This window comes from Equus przewalskii, chromosome 8 (genome assembly GCF_037783145.1).
Source record: "Equus przewalskii isolate Varuska chromosome 8, EquPr2, whole genome shotgun sequence".
NCBI classification, from domain to species: Eukaryota; Metazoa; Chordata; class Mammalia; order Perissodactyla; family Equidae; genus Equus; species Equus przewalskii.
Genome location: NC_091838.1, coordinates 19495943 through 19511497, shown reverse-complemented (window position 1 = coordinate 19511497; position 15555 = coordinate 19495943). Strand labels below are relative to the sequence as shown.

The 15555-nt window shown below is 38.2% G+C and overlaps 1 protein-coding gene across 4 annotated transcripts in view; it reads right to left on the bottom strand.

Moving 5' to 3' along the window:
* ARMC1 (armadillo repeat containing 1) overlaps positions 1 to 15555 on the bottom strand; it is a 47781-nt gene that overhangs the window by 26987 nt on the left and 5239 nt on the right. For 2 of the 4 annotated variants that reach the window (XM_070631583.1, XM_070631582.1), the window contains 2 exons: positions 15258 to 15410; positions 4065 to 4285 (listed from right to left, as the gene is read on the bottom strand). In XM_070631583.1, the coding sequence (XP_070487684.1) occupies positions 4065 to 4247 (183 nt within the window). In that variant the 5' untranslated portion in view covers positions 4248 to 4285; positions 15258 to 15410. Of the gene's footprint in view, positions 1 to 4064; positions 4286 to 8844; positions 8916 to 9501; positions 9812 to 15257; positions 15411 to 15555 lie in introns of those variants that run through there. The other 2 variants (XM_008522498.2, XM_070631584.1) reach the window with 2 other exon arrangements.

The following is a 15555-nucleotide window of genomic DNA, read 5'->3' as shown; positions in this document are numbered from 1 at the left end:
TTTCTGAACTGGTAAATACATCCACTTGCCTGGAGGGTGGGACGCTCCAACTCCACAAAGTTCCTGCACTCAGGACCCTTCCAGACCTATGTACCTGTTCACTTGTATCCTTTATAATAAACTGGTAAATGTAAGTAAAGCGGCTTCCCGAGTTCTGTGAGCCATTCTAGCAAATCATCAAACCTGAGATGATACCATGGAATACAGGCTGCTCTGAATTCACTCTACAAAGTCTAAAAGTCAGTCTTGAAGGAATCAAACTGATCCCAAGTAACTTAAATGCCACCCAGAACAAAGTTTAAGAATATTTATAGGGATACCAAAAAACCCAAAACCATCACATTGTAATGTCTGCCATGTGATTACAAATTATCAGTCATGAGAAGCAGGAAATTATGACCCATAACCAAGAGGAAAAAATCAATAGAACCAACCAAGATATGAGAGATATGGAATTAGAAAATAAGGCTTTAAAACAGCTATTATGAATATGCTCCATATGCTCAAGGATGAGTAGGAAAACATGAGCATGGTGAGGAAAGACATGGAAGATCTAACGAAAAGACCCAAATGCAACTTCTAGAGGACAAAAACATAATACCTGAAATGAAAAGCGCACTGCATGGATTAATAGCAGAACAGACACTACAGAAAAAGAGATCAGGGAACTTGAAAATGTAGCAATAGAAACTACCCAAGGGGCCGGCCCAGTAGCTCAGTGGTTAAGTTTACAAGTTCCGTTTTCGCGGCCTGGGGTTTGCTGGTTCAGATCCCAGATGTGGACCTACGCACAGCTTGTCAAGTCATGCTGTGGCAGGCATCCCACACATAAAGTAGAGGAAGATGGGCACAGATGTTAGCTCAGGGCCAGTCTTCCTCAGCAAGAAAAAGAGGAGGACTGGCAACAGATGTTAGCTCAGGGCTAATCTTCCTCAAAAAAAAAAAAAAAAAAAGAAAAATACCCAAAACGAAGCACAGAAAGGGAGGAATAAAGACTTAAAAGAAACAAAAGGAGCAGTGCAACAGTGACCTGTGGGACAACATGAAGTATCCAACATACACGTAACTGGAAACCCAGGAGAGTAGTGAGAGGGAGGTGACAGAAAAAACTTGAAAAAACAATAGATGACAGTTTACCAAAATTGATGAAAACTATAAACCCACAGATCCAAGAAACTCAACAAATCCCAAGCAAAACAAGAACAAAAACAGAACACAAAGAAAACCATCCATATCAAGGACATCATAATCATTTACTCAAACCAAGGGAGAGAGTCACAAAAGAAGCCAGAAAGAGGGATTATTTGGAGAGGAAGAAATACAAGAAATAGAGCAGTCTTCTTATTAGAAATCATATGAGCCAGGCAAAGGAACAACATCTTTTAAAGTACTGGAAAAAAGGCCACTAGCAAACCTGCATTACAAAATATGTTAAAGTTCTTCAGGCAGGAAAAAAAGGAACCAGTAGAGATGTGAATCTATATTAAGGAATGAAGAACACCAGAAATGGTAAATATGTGGATAAATAAAAAATACATTTGATCTTCAAATTTTTTAATCTCTTTAAAAGATAAATGTTTAAAGCAAAAAAAATACGGTAGATTTTTTAACATATGTGAAAGTAAAATGTATGACAACAAGTAGGACGAGAGGAGGAAATGGAAATATATTGTTGTGTGATTCTTACACTCTACGTGAAGTGTATGATTTATCCAAATGTAGACTGTGATAATTTAAAGATGCATATTGTAAACCTAAAGCAAATTGTTAAAAAATTAAAATAAAAACAAGAGTACAGCTAATAAGCCAACAGTGAAAATAAAATGAAATTAAAAACACCACACCTGTTCTTCAACCTCACTGGGAACTTTCACCCACTGATCCCTCTTTCTCCTTAGCTCTGTGCCTCCATGACTTGACTTCCCTTCCTATTCGGCCTAGCGTCTACAGTCTGTCATTTCAACCACCCTCTTGCCAAAATCCTAAACTCCCTTCAATAGTTGTTCTGTCCAACTTACCTGGCCAAGAATCAACCCTGAGCAAATCCAACTATTTCACTCCCAGGGCCTATAACAGGCCTGAAGCGGGGTGAGAAAGGAGTTTCCTAAGCCGTAAGCATCCTGTCAATTCAGTGTTACTACGCTAATCAGCCCCTCAACGCTGTGAACAATCTCACCGTTCTCCTCAGTTAGCAACCTTTCCCATTTTCTCTAACTATGAGAGCCTTCTCCTCAAACCGCTCCCACTCAAGCAGCTCCTTGCCTTCTGAATTTAAACAGGTTCAAGTTACTCTACTTAAAAACCAAAACAAAACAAACTTCCTTCAATCCCAAGTCCCTACCTAAAGACCAACACCCTCTCTCTTCTCATCCTTATGGCAATTCTTAGTGAAACAGAACCAAAAGTAGGGTCCATGCAAATTTTCCCATTTGTTACTACTGTTCACTCATATCAGTGTCTGTTTTGCCTATTAAGCTTCACTCTATGAAGATAAAATAGGAAATTTGTATTATGAAGTTTGATTTTCAAAAAGGAAAAGCCTATATTACTTTTCTGTATGAATTTGTGAAATTAGCCTAAACGGGAATTTATCATAGGTCCCTAAGTAAAGGACAATGAGTTTAAAATTTTCCATTATATTAATTTTCTTTTAAACTTTCTGTTATGAAAATTTCAGAAGACACAAAAGTAGAGAAAATGTGTGGTGACCTCCATGTACCCATCATTCAGCTTCAACAATTATCAACCACTTGACAACCTTGTTTCATCTATCTCCCCCACTGGTAACCACACTGGAGTAGTTTACAGCACATCTCAGGAAACATATAATTTCCTTTGTAAATACATCAGTACAGCTCTAAGAAATTAATGTGTTTTTTAAAATTAACTTAATGTTAATACTATTAATACTCTACAATAATCGTCTTTTAATATCATCTACTATCTGATCCATATTCATTTCAAGCTATCTGAAAATATGTTTATGGTTGATTTGGTCAAATCAGGATCCAGGTCAGGTCCACATATTTATTACACCTGGCTGATCTGACCCTTAAGTCTCTTTTTTAATCTCTAATGGTTACTGCTATCCCTCTCCTTCACCCCAACTATTTAACCCCAATAAACGGTCTTCCTTTTTAATGCAATATATTGTTCATAGAACCGGACTGTTTGTTCTCCAGAAATTACCACATTCTAGATTTGCCCGATTGTCTTGTATTGTTCTTCAACATGTTTCTCTAGCCCCCATATTTCTCGGAACATGGTAGTTCCTTTTGCATTATTAGCTATGTTCTTGTATATTTTTCTCTTTTCCTCTCCTTTTCTTAATATTAAAACAAGTGCCATGTCCATCTACTGATGAAGGGATAAACAAAATGTGGCATATCCACACAGCAAAATATTATTCAGCCATAAACAGGAATGGAGTACTGATCCATGTTACAATGTGGATGATCCTTGAAAACATTATGCTCAGTGAAAGAAATCAGTCATAAATACCACATATTATATGATTCTGTTTATACAAAAAATAGGCATTTTTGTCACAATAGGCAAATAGAAAGAGAAAGTAGTGGCTGCTTAGGGAAAGGGGTGGAGGATTGGAGAGCAATGGGTGAAGACTACAGTTTCTGACGTGATGAAAATGTTCTAAAATTGATTGTGGTGATGGTTGCACAACTCTATGAATATACAATATACTAAAAACCACTGAATTGTACATTTTAAATAGGTGAATTGTACGTGATTTACATCTTAATACAGCTGTTACATATGATATAATCCTTAAGATTTCTTGTTAAGTGAAAAAAGTAAGTTGCAGAACATTCCATGCATGTAGTATGCTACCATTCGTGTCAAAGAATAAAAACGATATAGTATGCTACCATTTATGTAAAAGGACTATGCACATAGATAAATGTTTTCACATATAGAAATGGAGACTTACTATTATTTGCTCTGGAGTGACTTTTAATTTTTTTTACCACGTCATCTAACACTTTTTCAAATTCTCCTAATGCAAAATTATGAGACTGAAATTGAAATTACTAAAGGCAACTTACGAGCAAAGCTGAGTGGACAACAGGGGGGTTGGGATGGTCCATAAATAAAATAAGGCCAGGCAGACATCCTTGATCCTGGACAATGGCTCTTCTATTTAACGGATCTGCTGCGAGATCCCGGAGCTGGTTAACTACCGAGAGAGCATCAGGTTCTTCATTCATGGTGGAGGAGGAAGAATTCATCTTCTATGCCATACACATGAACAAAATCTCCTTAAATTCTGTAGAAATGGTTTGCAAAATTAGTTCTAGGCTGCTGAGATACATTATGACATTTATTAAACAACCAGGATTACACCACCTTTGGAAAGAAACAGATGAACCCAAATCACACAAGAACTTAAGAATTGGCAATTCCACAGTTTAAGTAAAATGAACATAAGAAGCTGACTAAAAAAAAAATCAAGTTATTTATGTGTGCACAATGTTTAAAGAACATATGTCATCTTCAATATTCCAATAAATTTCTTTTTAGCAATACATATTTTAACACTAAAGTCACAATAAACAAGATCTTTACAGTTCAAGCTTGTAACCTTCGCTACACTTCTCACACTGTAACACTGCCAGTGCTTTTCTCCTCTAGAACATTTCTGGAGCCTAAGACAAGTGCTTCAGGGAAAAGCGGCTTGCTGACAGCTTTTTTTCTTATTCATCTAGGAACAAAACCCAGCATACTGGGTCTCCAAGAGATAAAATCTCCCAAGAAAAGGGAGGGAGTCAAAGAAGGCTGTGAACAAATAAACCTCACGCCAGTGGAGCTTAACATGATCACAGTGAATCTGAACTGACTCTAAGCACACCTGTCCATCTCTGAGCGGGCCATATTCAGAACGAGGAAACAGAATTTGAGGTAATTCATTTCACAGATAAGCAGTCACAGAGAAGTCAAATAACTTGCCAAAGGTGACAAAAGCTAGTTAGTAGAGAACTGGGCTAAAATCTTACTATCTCCTAAACTGGTCAGCAGCCTTTCCACTTCACGTACAGTCCTTTTAAATTCAGCACAGCCTTTTCCCACAACAGTAAACCAGACAGTCTAGAAAACGTAACACACTAAACATACAAAAGCCAAAGAAACAAAACATCAAGGAATAATCTTCATATGAGCAGAAAGTTCAAAATAATAACTTTAATTAATCAAGTTACACAATACGTTCCTTATTTGGAAGACTATAAAGGTATAAATACTTCCCACAAATTAGCAAGTTTCATGCTAACTTCAACAGTAATGCCAACTAAGGGAGGGTGGATGGGGACAAAATTATAAATCCAGAAAGGGTCTTAAAGTTATTTTGGGGGAAAAGGTAATAAACAAGAACTGGCCTTACCATGTATTGAAATACACAGTTATAAAGAGTAAAGCAGTAATACTGGTGGTTGGGCGGCGGGGGTGGCTAGAGAGAGATAGATAAAGATACTACTGGGGCCGGCCCAGTGGTGCAGTCGTGAAGTTCCCATGTTTCCCTTCAGCAGCCCAGGGTTCACCAGTTTGGATCCTGGGTGCTGACCTACACACCGCTTGTCAAGCCATGCTGTGGCAGGCATCCCACATATAAAGTAGAGGAAGATGGGCATGGATGTTAGCTCAGGGCCAGTATTCCTCGGCAAAAAGAGGAGGATTGGCAGGAGATGTTAGCTCAGGGCTAATCTTCCTCAAAAAAAAAAAAGATACTACTCCCAGGAAAACTATTTACACATTCAATACTGTAAGAAAGCAGGTTCCACCATGTGGTAAGTGTGATTTTAGGCAATCACTTAAACTCTTTGTCTCAGTTTCTTCATCCATAAAATGGGGTTAATTACAGCAGCTAGCAAATGGTATTCTGTCCAAATGAAATGACAATACACATAAAAGACTTAGACTAGTTCTGGCACATAACACATGTTCAATAAATGATAGGTATACATTATACAGAGTCAAAAATCAAGGAAAAATAGTTAAGATTATTCAATAAATGGTACTGAATAACTTCTAAGCAATTTTAAAACCACTGCTAAGGATCTTTAACTTATCCTACATGCCCAAAAAAAATCATATTCCAGATAAAATATATCAAATTAACAGTTAAACTTTTTAAGTCTGCAAGCAAATGCAAAATAAAGGACTAAGAAAACAGGGTTTTATAAGGATAGTATTTGGCAGGAAATTTTCTCAAAATGAAAATATTATAGTTACTATGGCAACAAAAAAAAAGTAATAGACTGAATACACAGAGATAAGACTAAAAGGTTTGAGGGCCTGTTGCCTCTTAGGTGCCTCTATTATCAACACCCTGAATATCCCTGTTTACAAACCAGCTTACCATGAACTTTCCGTGCTGTCATCAGCACAAATCCTATCCAGAATGGAACCTGCAGAACAAATTACTGGCTCAAAGGACCAAGTCGAGTCATAGTTAAGAACCAGATACTCTGGGTGGTGGCTTTTTGCATACAACATGGGCCTTAGAACTGGAGCGCTCCATTGTCATCGAAGGAGTCCTCAGAGAACTATTCAGTGAGAATGACTCCGAAAAAGTTATGGCCTTCCTGTTCCTTCGAGATGAACAAAAGTCAAAACAGTTAAAACTTCTAATCTTCAAAGCCCACTGATGAGAGGACTCAAATCAGGATCTGCCTGGGAAAAGGCTGGGAATACCACAAGGCATCAAAGATCCTACCATAACAAGCAGAGGCAGCAGCTGCAGTCAAGCGTTGCAATTCCTATGACACTTAAATAAGGCAAGAAAAGTGGACAGAAACTGTGATCTGCCCCCTAAATCAGGTGAGTTTTTATATAAAACTTCAGGAGAGAACAGCTCAGTGTTAAGAGTTCATTTTCCTTATTTTAATATTCTTGACATCTGAGAATTGCCTAAATCCTGTGAAATGACTGGACTGCAGAGTTCACACAACAGATTTTATAAGATAGGTATGAAACAGTTGAGAAAATGGGAACATGTAAGTAAAAGTTAGAATTTTAACCCCAATTCATGTATTAGATACATTTAAGTGTTTTTGTGTTAATTCTATCAATTTCTCACACACAAGTTGTTTGATAAAAATGTTAGCCTTCATAGGAAAAAGGTTTTGTTTTGTTGGGGGTTTTTTTGAGGAAGTCCAGCCCTGTGCTAACATCCACTGCCAATCCTCCTCTTTTTGCTGAGGAAGATTGGCCCTGAGCTAACATCTGTGCCCATCTTCTTCTGCTTTATATGTGGGACGCCTGCCACAGCACAGCTTGATAAGCAGCGCACACGTCTGCGCCTGGGATCTGAACCAGTGAACCCCAAACCACCAAAGCAGAGGGGGCAAACTTAAGCACTATGCTACTGGGCGGGCCTCAGAAAAAGGTTTTTAAATGATGTATTTTGGTATTCATTCTATCCTACCCTCTCTTATTACCAAATTTGGCAGACCTCAAAATAATTTTTAAATAACTTTTTAAATTCACTGATCTGTGAAGTTTTATAGCAACAAAGAACCATAATGTAAGTTAAAAAAAAGAAAGAAAAACCCTCTCTTCTCTTCCCTTCTTCTACAATGAGTACTGCATTAGGTCAAAAGAAAATAAGCTTACTTTCTAGCTGCATTTTTCATATAAAATACTAACGCCAAGGTGTGGACCTGGATAGCCTATTTCCAAATAAGCTGGGATTATTTTTAAAATGCAGATTCCAGCCCCAACTCCAGACTTAAAAAGGAATTCTTGGCAGTAGAGGCCAAGACTTATCTTTAATAAGTACACCAGGAGATTCCTGGTGCAAATAAGAGCCATTAAAACTTTATGTTGGTCTATAAATGCATGTCCTTTTAACATGGCTATGAACATCTGAATGAAACCCTCAACATTAAAACTCTACAAGATACTATCTTTAATTACTGAACAACATGAGGGTATCTGAATTTGGGACTAGGGTTCAGTTTTACTACCAGATAACCAAATTAATAAATTGGAAAAACCATTAGCAGTAGTAAATCTACCCGCTCCTTCCAAAGAAGTTGACTGGAAGCTCTTGACCAATGGAACAAAACTGTGGGGGAAAATTATGGTGGGGAATTTGTGCAAACTGTGTGAGAGTAAACAGAAAGTTCTTGAAATTTAATTGTCAGCAGTAGTTTCTAACATCTCTTTTGTCTCAGCCTTTTTAAGATGAGCACATGTCTTACAAGTTAGTTTTGAATTACTATTTAAATATTCATGCCTATTTTAAGATTTTTGGCTACAAAGCTAAAATTGCCAATACAGATATATTTAATTAAAGAATAAAAATCACAGCCTAACTAGCAAATAAGGAAAATGTGAAAAAAACACTTTCTCCTTGTCTTTATAGTTCCAGTCTCATTAGAACACAAATGGATATACTGCATATCTTTTATTTTCTCTTTTTGTTTAGCTCAATGTGGACAAATCATTATAAGACACAGAATCCTCGCCAATTTTTAACGAGCACTCTGATCACCTAAGAGATCTTGTTAAAATTCAGAGTGATTCAGTAGGTGGAGCGAGACCTGAGATTCTGCATTTCCAACAAGCTGCCAAGTGAGAGCTGTACTGCTGGTCAGGGAACCACACTTTGAGAAGCTAGGGAACAGATGTGAAACATCTGTAATTAGGGAGATGTCTAAAAGATTTTCTTTTCTTTCAGCCAAGATTTACCATTCAACTCAAAGAATTATTTAGCTCTCATATACTAATTGCTGCGGAGGGTACACACACAACCTAAATCCATACTCAGTTAAGCTAGTTTCTAAAAAATAACATAAGAAGTGAGATCGAATATGGCTTTTCCCTTACCAGTAACTAACTGTAACTCTTTGAGAGGCTGGATTACCTCCTTCGAGCCTCAGTTTCCTCATATAGCAATCCTGAGTGGTTGTCCGAATCAAAGAAAATAAGAACTTCAGATGATATAATAGAGCACCAGCAATTACCAAACAAGAACACTTGATCCTATGGGGACTTCTCTTCTGCCAGGTGATGGGGTATGTTCTGCACGTCCCTAACACAGCAGTACATTACCACGAAAGCTGCTGCTAACAGCATGAATGCCCCCCAAGAGCAGTTTCTTAAATACAGAGATGTAAAGTGGTCTCTCTTGAACGAAGTCAAACAGAATCGTGACCTCCTGCTCGTAACAGACATGCAGGTGCACAAAACTAATAGAAGGTGACCAAAGAACAACCTGGAGAGATGAAGTGACATGACACCCATTAATGCTGCTAGGGAAACCAGACTGCGGGGAAAGGAGAGGAAGTGAACAAATCTAACATTTTCACAGCAGACATGGGAGCAGGACGCTTTAAAGCGTCTGGCGGGACGCACTGCCGGGTCCTCACAAGGAAGCAGGCCGAGCGCCCCCGCCCAGGCCGATTCGCCGACTTGGTGCAGGGGCCGCTTTCCGCGGCCTTCCGGGCTCCACCGCTTTGTCTGCCGCCCCTGGACCCTACATACCGCTCCAGAGCTTTAGGAGTCCAGAGCCGGCCGCACCATCAGGGCCACACCAACGGATGAGGTGGAGGGACCAAGGAGACACGAAACGGGTCCCTCTGTTCCCAGCAGCGACCTCGGCGACAGCAAACGACCGGACTAACTCTACAAGCCAAAGAGCGAGGGCGCTGGCGGGGAAACCCTCTCTTCCACGACCCCACCACCTCCGTCGGTTCTGCCCTCTCATTGGCTGATATCATCCCAACGCGAGGATAAGATATCCAATCCGAAAAGGCTTTCTTAGACTAAAGCGTTCATTGGTGACCTAGGGAAATGCCCCAAGTATTGAACAGAAGAGCCCAATGAGAACCCAGAAACACTGAATTGGCCCAAACGACCCTCCGTCCACTACACTCTAAACAAGGAAACTTGATTCCAGCTGCGGCGCCGTCGTACTTTCCCGACTACAAGTCCCAGGGTTCTGGCGCTGGAGGAGCTTGTCTGCTTCTGCCTTCAGAAATTGGAGTTAAACGTTTTTTTCTCTAGCAACTCTTTCATAATATTTTCGTAATATTTCATTGCCTTCTGTGAGTCTTAATTAATAATCTTTAAAAGTTTTTTTTTCAGTTTTTACTAAAAAGAATGTTAGTAGTCTATTAGGCTTTTCTTGGATTTGGTTCACTTCTGCCTTCCTAGCAGCACGAAGGCTGCAAAATACAATTTTTTCTTTGTTTTAAATAGTCCCCCTTTGGGGGGACGATTTTTTCGGAAAGGGATTTCTGATCAGAGAATTTTCTCAAATTCATCGTGAAGTATTTTTAATTATAGTTTATCAGAGTAAGGATTTATATACTTGTTTAGTCGATGGCAGTCACTAAAGGTTTTGTTTTATTTAGGTATAGATTTTGTTTTTAAAAAATATTTCTTTCAATGTAAATGTAATCTAAATCCCAAAGGCCAGTCTGAGAATAATGCATCCATTGCACTCAATAACCTCACAGAATAGATTCTGGATTCTCTTTTGTAGTCTGATTCTGCCACATAGCTCATATATTAAAGTCAGAAGGAATTTAAGAGGCTTCTAATGGAGAAAGAGTGTGAGTGAGAATAAATATCCTAGACTGTATTCTATGGTAATATCTCCAATACTTTGATTCATCTGTAAGTGAATCTAAAAACTACATGGTTACTTCTCAAATTTCTTTGCTTTCCTTTATTCTTGGTTATCCTTCTCTTCTAATAAACTCAAGAAGTAAACAGCAAAGTAAAGTTACGTAGAACACTTCTCTTTCCCATCTTTTGACCTATAACAAAAACAAGTCTGGCATAGGTTTTGTTTCCTAAAGTCACGAGAGAGAGAGGTAGTAAGTGAATACTATGTCTAAAATAAAAAGAAAAAAAGAGATGATGTATAGTGTCCGGTGGCAGAAACACCAGCCTCATTTGTAACAATCAACCAAACCAATCGAATGCTGGAAGTGAAAAACAAAAGGAAAAAAGGAAATCATACACGTAGAAAGCTGGAAAAAAGTACACATAAGAAGTCTAGGGGCCAGCCTGGTGGGTAGTAGTTAAGTTCGAGTGCTCAGTTCAGTGGCCCGGGTTTGCAGGTTCGGTTCCCTGGGCACAGACCCAGCACCACTGTCAAGCCACACTGTAGTGGCATCCCGCATAAAATAGAGGAAGATTGGTACAGATGTTAGCTCAGGACCAACCTTCCTCAAGCAAAAAGAGGAAGCTTGGCAACAGATGTTAGCTCAGGACCAATCTTCTTCACAAAAAAAGAAGTCCAGAGGGCGCAGTCAGGGTAAACATAACCCATTTGATTAAGTAAATGAAATTTCATTCAGTATTGTTATTAAAAACAACTCAATAACCCAGGAAAGTAAACTTGCTAATCTTGCTAAGTTAATTTGTATATTAGGAAGGGAAAAGACATTCAGGATTTTCCCAACTAGTAATTGATGACATAGGTTTTTGGCACTCTCCAAAACGTATGTTTAATAAAGTCTTTACTTTTTGGAAATTCACAATCTAAAATTAAATATAATCACGGTTCTGACATTAAAGTATTGAGAAGACTAATTCTTCCTAGCAAAATGCCCTTACAGAGAGTACATGACTGGCATTAAAAACAGGGGATGTAATCACAAAAAATAATTACCAGCTTCATAAGCACCTATGGATTACTATGGATTACAAGCCACAGGGAAGTCTTTTAAGATTTTAAGAATTTATATTCCCATATTAAAAATGTATGAACTTGACACCAGTCAAGTTATAAGACCAGCCATTATGAGTCATTGCTTCTTCTTAGCCTCAACTGTCTTGCCACATTACACAGCTGGAATGTCAGGTTTCTCAGTGGCTGTGTTGCTTAAGACACATGAATCAGATAATGGCAGTTTCAATCATCCAATTAGTTAGCAAGCATTTCTGGAACACATACAATGTGCCAGAGATAGTCTTAGCAATGGATTCAAAGATAAGAAAAAAACATAATTACTGCCCTCAAGGAGCTCATGGTCTAGTGTGGTGGTGGCCAAAACTTTTTGATCAAGTACCCCTTTCAGCTTAAAAAAATTTTTTTTTTGAGGAAATTAGCCCTGAGCTAACATCTGCTGCCAATCCTCATCTTTTTGCTGAGGAAGACTGGCCCTGAGCTAACATCCGTGCCCAACCTCCTCTACTTTACATGTGGGACACCTTCCACAGCATGGCTTGCCAAGCGGTGCCATGTCTGCGCCCGGGATCTGAACTGGCGAACCCCGGGCTGCCAAAGCGGAACGTGCGCACTTAACCACTGTGCCACCGGGCCGGCCCCTCAAAAAGTTTTTGAGCACATAGTTCTGATATATGAATGTGTATTTATTATTCATAAATTCTCTACATATACTATCAAACTAATCTGTAGAGTTAAAAGTATGTCAAATAGAAAATTTTAAAGGATGAGAAATAATTATAAATAGAAGCACTGACTATCCATATAAATGAAAATAAAATTGTATCCATATGTTACATCATTTACCAAAAGATTAAATTCCAGATGGATTAAAAACTCAAGTGTATGGGCTGGCCCAGTGGCATAGCAGTTAAGTTCACAGGTTCTGCTTCAGTGGCCTGGGGTTCACCAGTTCAGATCCCAGGCGTGGACATATGCACCATTTATCAAGCCATGCTGTGGCAGGCATCCCACGTATTAAAAAAAAAAAAATAGAGGACGATGGGCACAGATGTTAGCTCAGGGCGAATCCTCCTCAGCAAAAAGAGGAGGATTTATGGTGGATGTTAGCTCAGGCCTAATCTTCCTCAAAAACAAAACAAAACAACTCAAGCATAAAACTAAAATGTCAAAGATGTTTTAAGAATATCTTGAAGACCACAAATAACAACATAGACATAGGGGAGAACTTAAACAAAACTGGAAACCCAGAAGTTAAAAAAGAAAGAAATTGGCATATTTGACTTGTTTTAAAAAGGAATTTTTTTGTGTGGCAAAAAGATACATAAGCAATGTCAATAGGCAATAGGTTTGGGGGTGAATTTGCAATTCAGTGTGCAGATAGATAAAATCTATTACAAACTGTCAAGAAGGGAATAAACAACCCTACAGGAATTGGTAAAGAATATAAATTGGTATTCGATCAAGAGAAAATCTGTGTGGCCAATAGACATGAAAAGACAGTTCAACTCACTTACAATAAGGGAATGCAAATTAACAATGAGAATAATCACTTGCCAATCAGAGTGGCAAAAATCAAAATGACACAAAGTTGCTGCTGGCAGGGATAATGGGTAGGAAGAGGGCTCTCAGATATTGCTGTGGAAATGTAAATTATTACAACCTTTTAGAAAGCAATCCAGCAAAATCTAGTATAAAAAATAATATATCTTTTGACCCAGCAGTCCCGTTCTCAAGAATCTAAACCATAAAAATAAAAAGCGCCAGGATATAAAGACGTAAGAACAAAGATATTTATTGCAGCATTGTTCATATTGACCAAAAAAATCCAAAACAACACCAACAAAAAACCCCCACATCAAATGAATGGATATCAATAGTGGAATGTTTTAGTAAACGGTGGTATATCTAGAGGCCATGGACTATTAGGAAAAATATATTAGGAAGCCATTATGAAAAGGAAATTAGACTTATAGGAAGAGACATTGAGGAATTTCCATCATGTTAAGTGATAAAAGTAAAATGCTTAAAAGTATATATATTGTGTTCTGATTTTTGAAAACAATAACAAATCATATCCTACACATTTATGTAAGTATCTTTATGTATTATTGTATGAGCATGGAAAGTATATAGAAAGAGACAATAGAGATTTTCAGCGTATATCACCTGAATAGGTAGGATAGGATCTGGGAGACTAGAAGCCCACTACACAAAGGTTAAAAACAAATTAACTTTACTGGGAGCATGTAAACACAGTTTTATATGTAATGTGATAAATTTGCATTAAGTAAAATCATACATGTAAATGTTATAAAATCTATTCAACAAAAATCTGCGTGTTCGTTTATAAAGCAAGAAGAGTATTTAGCAGTTCCAGGGAACTGCTTTTGCAAGTATGACAGTGACAAACTTGGGGTCATGAAACAGTTCCATCTGAGGAGGATATATGATGAGAGAGAAGACAGAGAGACTGGTGGGGTAACCAGTGAGCCCTACTTAGTGACTCACTGTCCGCAGGATCTCACGCAAAAGAGCCACATGGTGCCATGTAGGTCAGACAGATCTCAGTTTGACCACTTGCTGGCTGTATCATTTTGTACTAGTCACTTTGCTACCGAGGACCTCAGTTCCCTCTAAAAAAATAGAGATCATGGCACCTGCCTTCCAAGGCTGCTGTGGGAATTAAGTAAAATATTGTAAGTGAGAGCACCTAGCCTAGTGTCTTGAAGATGTTCTATAAATGTACATAGTCCGACTTCTCTCCATATAAAAATGTGCTAACCGGAAAAAATCTGATAAAAACTAATTTAGAAGGATAAAATTCGTGAGTGCTTGTTGATACCGGGGTCAGGGGAAAGAAACATCACTGGTCACCTTTAGAGAATTTGAAGGAACCAACTCATTTTTCTGAAAACTGGTAAATAGAGAATCAAACAAAGCATTAAACTTGCCTTTTTTATATGTACTACACTTCAGGGTAACAAAATAGTTGATGTGGAAAAATTATTCTGAAAACTGGTAAATATTAAGAAACAAGCATTCAACCTGCTTTTCTTTACAAACGTACCTCAAGGAATCAATTAGCTAATAAATGAGAGGGAATGATAGAACATCACCATTTTGCAAACCCTTAATCAGATGATGGATCTAGGCAATGATCATCAATAGCCATTAATGTTACAAAGAAGAGAAAAACATGAAGATCATGTAGCCTTGCTGGAAGTGCACACCACCACCTATGAAGTGTTCTTGCCAAAAATTGAACCTGAATCAGATCAAGCCTTTATATCTAACTACCAGTTTACAGAAGATAAAATGAGACAAAGAAATTTGTTAAATGTCACCACAGGAATGCAATCAGTAAACAAAACAAACAAAACAAACAAAAAAAAAGGATTTGGGTGGGGGGGCTGTGTAGGTTAAAATAGATTTCAAAGACATATCCACCGAATGTAATGTGTGGCTCTATTTTTTTTTGAAGAAGAAGATTAGCCCTGAGCTAACTGCTGCCAATCCTCCTCTTTTTGCTGAGGAAGCTTGGTCCTGAGCTAACATCTCTGCCCATCTCCCTCTACTTTATACATGGGACACCTACCACAACATTGCTTGCCAAGTGGTGCCATGTCTGCACCCGGGATCGGAACCAGCAAACTCCGGGCTGCCAAAGTGGAAGGTGCACACTTAGCTGCTGCGCCACCACGCTGGCCCCTGTGTGGCTCTTTTTAAGACTGTGATTCAAAGATACCAACTATAAAAAAATAAAAAACAAATGAGACAACCAGGTAAATTTGAACACTGAATTGATGATATTAAGAAACAATTATTAATGTTTTAGGCCTGATAATGGTATTATAGTTATGTTTTTTAAAAGTCCCCTTATCTTTTAGTGATAC